The sequence below is a fragment of the Ornithorhynchus anatinus genome, chromosome 13, assembly GCF_004115215.2.
Source record: "Ornithorhynchus anatinus isolate Pmale09 chromosome 13, mOrnAna1.pri.v4, whole genome shotgun sequence".
Lineage (NCBI taxonomy): Eukaryota > Metazoa > Chordata > Mammalia > Monotremata > Ornithorhynchidae > Ornithorhynchus > Ornithorhynchus anatinus.
Window position 1 is genome coordinate 25,905,552 of NC_041740.1, and position 10,833 is coordinate 25,916,384.

Here is a 10,833-nt window from a genome sequence, read left to right on the forward strand (position 1 = left end):
CCCAACCCAAGCACACAACCCAAGCACACCCAAAGGAGGACCCTCCTCTGATCTTTCTACCAGCTTTCTTCTGGGCACCGCTTGCTTGCTATGCCTCCTCCCCTTCTCAGTATTGCCCAACTGGATGAAAGATGATGGCAGATATTTGACACCTTCTTTCGAACACCCTTGCACATTCCAGTCAATCAGTCGATTGTATTTATTAAGTACCTATTGTGTGCAGAGGACTATACTAAGGTCTTGGGAGAGCATAATGCAGTAGAGTTGATAGGCACAATTCCTGCCCACAAGGAGATTATAGTTGAGGGGATTCACCTTCCTGAGGACTTTGGGCCTAGTTGGGCAATGGTTGGGGTAGAAAAGAGCTCGGGATGGGAGGGCATAGGTGGGACCAGGTGCACCTGGAGGGAGGAATCTCCAGCTTTACCTTGTGACTGACTTTTTCAGAGAAGCTATCACTGTCATTTATGTTACAAGAATTTTAAGAAATGTACAAGTACCCTCCTTCTGTTCAGATGAAGTGTTGCATTCCTAATCATTTCTTCAAATTGTATGTATTTGATTTAGATGTTGAAGTTAGTGAAGAGTCGCCTCCCCCACTCCCAGAAAGAACTCCTGAATCTTTTGTATTAACAAGTGAACATAGTGAGTCTCTTTTTTCTGCTCTTATATCTTCCGGTTCTTGGTCCCATAAATGAGTAAACTACCTCCCGGGCGCCGGGTTGGGCTTGGATGCCTTAGTCTTCTCCCTTCCTGACTCCTGGTCCTTCCCCAACTGGGGCTTTTTGATTGTTTTCTAAGCCTGCCACAGCCCAGCTAGGCAGCAGCAGGCCCAGGGTAAATTGTGGGGAGAGGGATGGAGATGCTAAGGCAGCATCTGTCTTTTGGGATATGTCCTCTCCAAGCATCCAGCACCTGATCTCTAGGTGAAGGAGTATGCTGGGAGAGGTGCAGCCCTTTATAGATGGCTTCAAGAGTGCCATCAATCAATCAATGGTATTGATTGAGCGCTTGCTTATGTGCAGAGCCTTGTACTAAGTGATCGGGGGAGAACAATACAGAAGAATTAGCAGACACATTCCCTGCCCATAATGAGCTATAATAATAATAATAATGTTGATATTTGTTAAGCACTTACTATGTGCAGAGCACTGTTCTAAGCGCTGGGGGAAATACAGGGTAATCAGGTTGTCCCATGTGAGGCTCACAGTCTTCATCCCCATTTGACAGATGAGGGAACTGAGGCACAGAGAAATGAAGTGACTTGCCCACAGTCACACAGCTGACAAGTGGCAGAGCCGGGATTCGAACCCACGACCTCTGACTCCCAGGCCCGGGCTCTTTCCACTGAGCCACGCTACCTCTCTGTGCCTTTGACAGAACAGTATTTGCTGGGTCCTTTGGGCCTTTGCTTGGACTTAAACTGGGCAGTTTGGGAAGAACATTTACTCTTCAGCCATTAGGACAGGTTTTCAAGAGTAGCTCTTAGACTTTATTTAAGCCCTGGGTAAATCACTTTATATCATCATCATCGACATCATCATCATCACCACCACCGGTGGTATTTACTGAGTGCTTTCTATGTTCAGAGCACTGTACTAAGCACTTGGGAGAGGACAGTACAACAGTTGATAGGTACGTTCCCTGTCCACAGTGTGCTTACAGTCTAGACAGAGCCCTGTTGAAAGTATTAGCACTGTTGTTCATAGGATAAACACATTAGCTTTGACATGCAGAAGGAAAAGCAGCATGGCTTAGTGGAAAGAGCCCGGCCCTGACAAAAGAGCCTTGTTTCTAATCACAAGCTGCCACTTGTCGGCTATGTGACCATGGGCAAGTCACTTTACTTCTCTGTGCCTCAATCAATCAATTAATGGTATTTATCGAGCACTTTCTATGTGCAGAGCACTGTATTAAGCCCTTGGGAAAGTACACTGTAACAGAATTAGCAGACACATTCCTTTCCCATAATGACTTTACCTCATCTGTAAAGTGAGGGCCAAGACTGTGAGCCTCATGCAGGTCATGGACTGTTCAACCTGATTATCTTGTCATAGTGCTTGGCGCATGGTAAGCACTTAATAAATGTCATTTAACAAAGGCAGTATGAGATGGAGTACATACTTCATGCAAATTGTCCAGGGAATATGGCAAGATTGTAGTTTAGTAGGATAGTGGAGCTCAGATTTTAAATATAGATGCAAACTCATGTTGTTACTTTCTTAGCAAAATCGCTGCCTATCATTTGGCCAAAATAAGTCCATTTGGACTAAAAAAAGATCCTCAAACAGGTTTAAAGTAAAAAACTCAAACGAAGCTCTGAAGCAGTAACTTACTAAATGGGATCCTGTTTTCCTGATCATCAATTCAGTGCAACATCAGAGGTGGTGTACTCAAGTAGAAGCCCTCCCTTCTGATCAGTAAATAAAGTAGCATTTGTACTGTACATATCAGAACCCCAATCAATGGGTGTCTGCATATTGCTAGTGTTTTTATTTCAGTTTTTAGTTTTTACCTATTGTTTTTGGCATTTTGCAGGGAGGATAACTGCTGGAAATGTTGGAATCTCTCCTGGCTTTGGAAATAAATAATCCATATCATGAGCTTGTTCCAAAATAGTAATTCACCTTATATAAATGACACACATTTAAGAATTTGGTTCAAGAAAAAGTGCTATTAAGAGCAAATGAAGATTTCTCCCCTTTCAATTGTCTTAATTTAGGAACTACTTACTATAACATAATGAACAATTATTTTCAAAATACATGTTCAGAACACTTGTGCTTGTGATTTCAGTTTGCTACTGAAATAAAGCGGTACCGTATTTAAAGGGTTTAAATTTTGATCATAAGATTTCACTTTTCTCAGATCCGGCTGTACGATCTGCTGAGTGGAGTGCACCTCAAAATCAGAAATTATGTGAACAAAAGAAATCTGAAGTAAGTTTCCTAATTTGGGAGGGAGGTAGTTGAACTCGAAATGTTTTGCTGCTTTGAGTTCGGCTACTCTAACTTTGTTGTTTGAGATGTTGGTGATGCGATGTCAATTTAACATAGCAAAGTAAATGTGTAGTTTTAGTTTTCTGAGTTAGAATGTTTGATTTCAAGCCAAGCAAGTGGCATTCTGGCCCCAGAGCTTTAAAATTTAGATGAGAAACCCCTTCTCGAATGCCTCTAAATATATTGCCAGAAACGACCTGAAAAGACAAACCTGAACACACAGAGGAAGCGTAAGTCGTCCCCATCGTACCCGACTGACAATTTATCCCTCAAGGACACTAAGTGCCACAGAGAGTCCAGAATAGTGTAAGTTCTTGGAGGCTGTGATGAGTCCCTGGCTCATCCTGGGCCTCCAGGCACAAGACTCTCCAGTGGGGGGGGGGGGGGTGGCAAGAAATGGAGCATGTCCAAACCCGTCTGCCCGCCCCTGTCTAGACAAGAGCATCGGCCATAGGAGGGCCTTGTGCTTCTGTTTCCTGCCGTCACCGTCTTGCTCTCTGAGCCAGGACCTTGGCAGCCGCTTCCCACCTTTGAGAAGGCGGGGATGGACGTTCTTCCGCTGCCACGTTCACCAGAGAGGATCAGCCCAGGTTCCACCCCAACCTCTCACCCAGTGGCTGAAAAACATCTCGTTCCCAATCAGAACCCTTGGTGGGTCCCCCCGGCCATCTGCCGGGGCTTCTGGAGCCTGGCTGCCAGCGGCGAGACCTTCCGTCCCCTTCCCTCAGCCTTCACCTCCCTTCCCCACCTTTCCACCCTGAAAAGCTAGTACTATTGTCACAAAAGCAAAGACAGCAGGGCCCCTAGGCAAAAGCTTCTTTGACTGGGAGAAGGACTGTGTCCAACCTGATTACCTTGGATCCACCCCAGTGCTGAGAAGAGTGCTTGACACATAATGCTTAAATACAGTTTAAAAAAAAAAAAAAAGCTAGAGAGATATGGTCTTAAACTGATGCCTTTATCTGGAAATGGTGTGGAATGGGGCAGAAAGTGGGAGTTATGGATCAAAGAATGTCTTCCACCCCCCCTGCCCTGCTCAACTCTCTCCCTACAGTGGCCCAGATGGCACCACCAGCACCCCAAGGCCAAGGGAGGAGGCTCATGGTCCCCCCATGAAATTGGCCCTCTGAGGGGGAAGCCATCAGGAGCTCTTGAGGCCTCCTGGAGCTGGATGGATGCCAGAAGTGGATCCCAGCCCTTCTTTCCAATTGACCCCTACCAGTAGGGCTCATCGTTCTCCCCCGACAGGGACAGCTAGGGACTCTTCTCCTCCCAGGAGCGGGGCCTGGTAGAAAGGGCTTTGGGCCTGGGAGTTGGAGGTCCTGGGTTCTAATGTCTCATGTGACCTAGGTTAACTGCTGTGCCCCAGTTTCCTCAGCTGTAAAATGCGATTCCATACCTGTTCTCCCTTCTACTTAGACTGCGAGATCCTGTTGGGTCAGGGACTATGTCTGACCTGATTATCTCGAATCCCCCTCAGAGCTTAGTACAGTACTGGGTACATAGTAAGCGCTTAACAAATATTATTATCACAGAAAGCCAAACCATCCCCTCAATGACCAAAGTGCCCCAAATGCTCCCACACACAGAATACCAGACAGAGCAAGGCAGAATTGTTCCTGTTCTTCCAAACCCATTTCATCACCAGCTTTTCCTGAATGTGCAGTCACATATGTTCCTATTGATGAATTCGGGTGTGGGGCTAGTGACTGGGAAATCACTATGGAAACAGACTAACCCCCCTCAAGTGGCACTGGGGGACAGCTAAGTAAAATCAAAAAAGCCCTAGCCCCAAATATCCTGCTTGATAAATGTTATTTCTCATCATTTGATGTTTTATTTTCATAATAAAATAAACTCATTTACAATTGAGGTGGTAGTTGCCGTGTTCAATGACATGCATTGTAGTGCTTCTTTCTGAATGGAGTAGAAAGGATAATAATGGCGTATTTTGCCAAGAATAACTGAGGTATGAAAGCTGTAATGAATTAGTTGTATAGCTATTACCTAGTGCTTTTGTGTAAAATAAATTTGTATACCTTTTTAATTTAAACTTTGAAGGCAGTGGAGTTTTTCTTTATACTGAGGTCTTTGACAAGTAGCTCTAAATTTAGCCTTGCAGGATGTATGTCTTTTGAGAAGGTTATTTTTTTACTTGTATAAGTGGATGTGTTATATTTTTAAACATCATTTACTTAGTTTACAAACTATCTCGTTTATCAGGGCTTAACATCTGGGAGTATAAAGTTTGGTAAGTGACTTTGCTTTTCATTTCCTTTTCTAAACTTAACAATTTGGATCCTAACTCTAAGAGTTACATGAACAAATTGTATTTGAGCCCATACTGAAGATGAACAGCAGCTTTGCAAAACCTACTTAAGAAATCAGTTTCTTTCTGAAATTCAAACCTCATTTGAGAACTCGGGATGCACCTGTTTATAAATTTGGAAAATTCATCCTGTGGTCAATTATCCAGAAATTTGGACACCTTGAGCCGACGAGTGACAGGGCATTAGAGACGGGACTGGCCCAGCATGAGGAGAGAGGAGGAAAAGGAAAGATAGTGGGCCACTTGAGAAATGGAGCCAATATTTTAGTCCCACTTCCAGGCCCCATCCAACTCCAAGGGGTGAGGCAGGCCAGCTCTATTATTAGATTGAAATCCTTTTTAGGGAAGAGGCTGAATCGTTTACTTGCATTTTGAGGCTCCTAGCAGCAGCATGGCTTAATGGAAAGAGCCTGGGCTTGGGAGTCAGAGGTCATGTGTTCTAATCCTGGCTCTGCCACTTGTCTGCTGTGTGATCTTGGGCAAGTCACTTAACTTCTCTGTGCCTCAGTTACCTCATCTGTAAAAATGGGGATTAAAAAATGTGAGCCCCACGTGGGATAATCTGATTACCCTATATCTACCCCAGCACTTAGAACAGTGTTCAGCACATAGTAAGCACTTAACAAATTCCATAATTATTATTATTAGTAGTAGCAGCATAGTGTTCTCCACCCAGTCGGCAATCATAAAATGTGCTTGGTGATGATGGACAGGGAGAGTAAAGGGAAAAGGGAGAGAGTCAAATGGAGGAGGGAGAGAGAGAATGGGACAGCGAGGATCACTTTCCAGCTCTGCTGCCCCCATTCTGGCCCTCTTACAGCAGCATTATGATGGAGGCCCAGAGGACTGAAGGAATGTCAGCAGCCACCGCCCTCTAGGCTGTAAACTCACTGCGTCTACCAAATCTGTTACGTCATTATTGTGATATTGGACTCTCCCAAGCACTTAGTACAGTGCTCTGCACACAGTTGGCGCTCAGAAACTATGATTGACAACGAATTGGTCATTTTGAAATTGACCTCTCTAAACAGGTGATAGGAATATTGGGCCCAAGCAGAAGCATGTCAGCCAGCTATGATGTAAAACACACACACACACACACACACACACACAGATACGCACAGAGAGAAAAACTGCAATGGTGGGTAAATGCGATAGCAGTTACCCACAGTTGCAGCAGAGAGAACCTCTCCGGCTGCCGCGGCTTAAACAAGACTCTCAATTCTTAGATTTGGGTGGAGAATGGTATAGATGCTTCATGTTAACTAACAGCAGGTTAAGAACCCATCCTCCCCAACTCCTTTCCCTCCACTCCATCCCCTGCAACACACAGAAAACAACAACAAGGTTTATCTGTATAATAAGCCTTCCACTTTTAGGAAGCTAAATCCATCTTTTTGGAAGTACATTTTACTTGTCCCACGGTTTTACACTTCTAAATACTGTGACTCTAGAGGCCTTATTTGATTTGCTTTATCTCCCATTCAGATGGTGATGATCAACTGCTGTTTTTTTCTTTCTTTTGCTTTCTAGAGCAACGAGAAGCAGGCGAACAGATGGAAACTGATACAGTATGTCCACTGCCCATCTCCAGTAATAAGAAAGGTGAGAGTCTCCGAACATAAGAGGGTAAAGGTGTTGGTAATGTCCTTAATGTTGCTGTAACTAAGAAGATTATGGCAAAAGTTGTTAATTTTACAATCACTGCCATTTTGCCATCAATGGTATTTACCGAGTACTTATTATGTGCAGGGCACTGTACTGAGCACTTGGGTGAGTACAGTAGAGAACAGCAACTTCACTGTGAAGTCCAAAAGAGGACTCCTGGGTGCTTCTTTTGCTAGCTTGGTCATTATGAGGGAGGGTATGGAGAGATGGTTAATAATAATAATTATAATAATAATGATGGTGTTGGTGTTGGTTAAGTGCTTAGTCTGTGCCAAGCCCTACTGTAAGCACTAGGGTAGATGCAAGGTAATCAGCTTGGACACAGTCCCTGTCCCACATGGAGCTCACACTCTTAATCCCCATCTTATAGATGAGGTAACTGAGGCACAGAGAAGTTAAGTGACTTGCCCAAGATAACACAGCAGACACGTGACGTATGACTGAGGCACTGGTTTAAAGAGTGCCACGTAACACGTGGCCTCCCTCTTCCTGCACTATATAGTTAGCACCACTGAGGGATTCCCTTAGCTGGGTGAGCCCTCTGGCCCGGGAATGGACCCTTGGACCCGTGAACCAGTACAGTTTCTTCCAAGAGAAAGGAATGGGGCAGTGTGGCGTAGTGGATAGAGCACAGGCCTGGGAGTTGAAAAGACCTGCGTTCTAATCCCGACTCCACTACTTGGGTCTGCTGTGTGACCTTGGGTATTTCACTTCTCTGTGCCTCATGTCCCTCATCTGTAAAATGGAGATTAAGACTGTAAGCCCCATGTGGGACGGGGACTCTGTCCATCCTGATTTTCTTGAATCCACCCCACACTTAGTACAGTGCCTGGCCCACAGTAAGTGCTTAACCAGTACAATTAGTATTACTGTTCCTGGGTTTACACTTGTTCCAAATAATGTAGAACAACCCTCTAAATCCCAAAACCATTTCTCCGTGAAATAAAGTGAAGAAAAGAGAGCTATGTCCCTTTAGCAGGATGGTGACCAAAGACTCTCTCCTTTAGGAAAAGGGACTTTCAGAACTCCTCTGAAACGGTATTCAACTGTGCTGCAAACCTCACACTGTAACGTTAGAGCTGCCCCCAGAATGGTCATCTAGCAGCTGGTGCTGACAGAGTGAGCCAAGAGCCAGAGCCACCCCCGCTCTGCACTCATGTGGATGGAGCTGATTGTTCTCCGAGACCTCCCCCGGCCCTGAGCCCCTAGCCAAAATTAGAACCCCGGGAGAAAGATTAATACTTTTGTCCTGGCCTGGACAATAGAGAACTTGTCGGTGCAATAGAGAACTCTGACATTTATTCAAGCTAAAGACTAGAACTTCTCTTCTTATATGAAGGGGGCCTTTCTATCTGCTGGGAGTAATCTCCTTTCCGTGTTGGGCCAGGATTGGTATTCTCCTATAGATGAGTTCTCATGTGGAAAACTGTTTGATCCCTAAGAGTGAGGGGGTGGGTGTGGGCGGAATGAGGAAGTTTAAAGAACCAGGCACTTGTTCCTGAACACTGAGCAAGGTGACATTGTTTGACTGTTTTGGCCCTAGGTTTTGGCAATCGATGTGGAAAACCAAAAGGACCAAGAGATCCACCTTCAGAATGGACATGATGGAAGGAGCCAAGGGACACTTTAATTATCCTGGAAAATACAAGTGCCAGTGAAAACCCGATTTTTAGTATTCCACTTAAAAAAAAAAAAGAAACAATTTTCGGGACTAACCCAAAGCAGTGTAGATTGAGTTAATGACTGAATGGTACACATTTTATTGTACTTCCCCTGTAAGCCTGAAATGTTGTCCACAACAGAGGATTCCAGTATTACATCCTACCATACCATTCTACCTTTTTTTTCTCACCCCAGGACCATCTACCTGCCTTATATTACATTTAGGAAAAGTATTACATATGGTTTATTTTGTAACTTCAAGTATTATTGCCTTAATGTCTCTTAACCCTGTTACACGCTGCTTGTAGACATATGTTAATATAGTAATACTTTTTATGATAAATTGAGTTTATGGATTTTTCTTTGGCTAATGTTTTGATTATCATGTATGCATTATTTGTAAATGAACAGGGCAAGTAGGTATATAATTTGATAAAGCTGCAATCATAAAATATTATTAACAGAAGATGTAAGGAATCTCTGCATGGTCTAAATCTTTGTGTACCTTATTTGTAAATTATTTGCCCTGAAGTTTTAGAAAATAGTTTCTGATTTTTGTTAATTGCTGGATACATGCAACCAGCACTGCAGGTTAGCAGAGATGAAAGATTGTAATAATACATTTTGTAAATTGTAAGCAAAAGGTTATTTTTATATTACATACCGTTTAATTGTCAAACCTACTTTGTCCTGGTTTTCACTTAGTCATGAGGGCTCCAAAAGAGCCGTGGAGCAATGTTGAGTTCTCTTGGCTTGTGTACCTCAATATCTGAGCTTGCTGAGATTAGAAGACATATTGAAACAGCTCCTACTTTTAGGGTATTTGACATCTCAGTTAAAACAAAAAGCAAGCAATCAACATAGAACCCCCCAGTTCTGCCAACTCTTGTATATCCTGGTTTTCATTTGAATGTACTTGATTCGAATTATTTTTTCCAAAAGCAAATCATCTTACATTTTAGTCAGATTAAAGTGTCAAATTTCTGCTGCGGGAAACCTGGGAACTCCATTGGGAAAAGAGATGATTGATGCCACCATTGTACCCAAATAGCAGCAGTTAGAAAAATTCATCCCAGCTCAAAAGAGAAAGCCTTTAAGCCCCTATTTTAATGCCATGCACATCTAGAAGCTCTGTAAATGATTGAAGGTGGATTCTTCTAACATTGCTGATCTTGCCTGTGAAGCAGAACTGAGAGCTCAAGGTAAGGTATCTAGAAAGCAGGTCGGAAGGGAACTGGAAGGTGTATCTAACATTAAGGATTTGTCCCCGCAAATCCCATGGGAAGAGGTGTTTTGTATTTTTGGGTTTTTTAAATTGTATTTAAGTGCTGACTATGGGCCGGGCACTGTACTACAAGCAAATCAGCGTAGACACAGTTCTTGTTCTACATGGGGCTCACAGTCGTAATCCCCATTTTACAGATGAGATCACTGAGGCCCAGAGAGGTGAAGTGACTTGCCCTAGGTCAGTCAGACGTGGCAGAGCCTGGGATTAGAACCCAGGTTCTCTGACAGGAAAGCCTGCGTCCTTTCCACTAGGCCACTATGCTTCCCCAGTAAAGGACAGTTTGGGGCATGGGTGGGTGGGGATCAAAGTGCAGTGGGTCCTGCAGAGATCTTTTCAAACAGAAGTGGAAATTCAGTGATAGTTTTACAATAAAATGCTTGTGTTGGCTCGTCACATGGATTTTTATTGCTGAGGCTTGGATAGTAGAAGAATGCCTACTACTTGATTAGGGTTTCTGTTTGATCAGAAACAAAGGCTTTAGAGAAGCAGCATGGTCTAGTGGAAAGAGGTGGGAGTTAGAGGACCTGGGTTCTAATGCTGGCTCTTCCACTTGCCTGCTTTGTGACCACGAGCAAGTCATTTAACTTCTCTGTGCCTCAGTTTTCCCATCTGTAAAATGGGAATTCAATATCTGTTCTCCCTCCCACTTAGACTGTGAATCCCATATGGGGCATGGACTCTATCTGACCTGATTATCTCGTATCTACCCCAGCATTTAGTACTTGGCATACAGTAAATGCTTTACAAATACCACGGTTATTAATAGTAGGTTTTATTTTATATACTGTTAACATCAGGGATAGCCATAGCTTTGTTGTAAACTTCGTCTTCTAAGTACCATCCGGAAGATGATACATTCTCTGTGATTAATCCTGAAATGTCTGCAT

General features: G+C 43.6%; 1 protein-coding gene across 2 annotated transcripts in view; it reads left to right on the forward strand.

Annotated features, from left to right (window-relative positions):
- PTPN12 (protein tyrosine phosphatase non-receptor type 12) overlaps nucleotides 1–9,337 on the forward strand; it is a 108,189-nt gene extending 98,852 nt beyond the window's left edge. Inside the window, exons 14-18 of one of the 2 annotated variants that reach the window (XM_029078233.1) lie at nucleotides 568–645; nucleotides 2,869–2,939; nucleotides 5,223–5,250; nucleotides 6,862–6,933; nucleotides 8,540–9,337. In XM_029078233.1, the coding sequence (XP_028934066.1) occupies nucleotides 568–645; nucleotides 2,869–2,939; nucleotides 5,223–5,250; nucleotides 6,862–6,933; nucleotides 8,540–8,601 (311 nt within the window). In that variant the 3' untranslated portion in view covers nucleotides 8,602–9,337. The remainder of the gene's footprint in view (nucleotides 1–567; nucleotides 646–2,868; nucleotides 2,940–5,222; nucleotides 5,251–6,861; nucleotides 6,934–8,539) is intronic. The other variant, XM_029078234.1, reaches the window with a different exon arrangement.
- The last annotated feature ends 1,496 nt before the right edge of the window (nucleotides 9,338–10,833 follow it).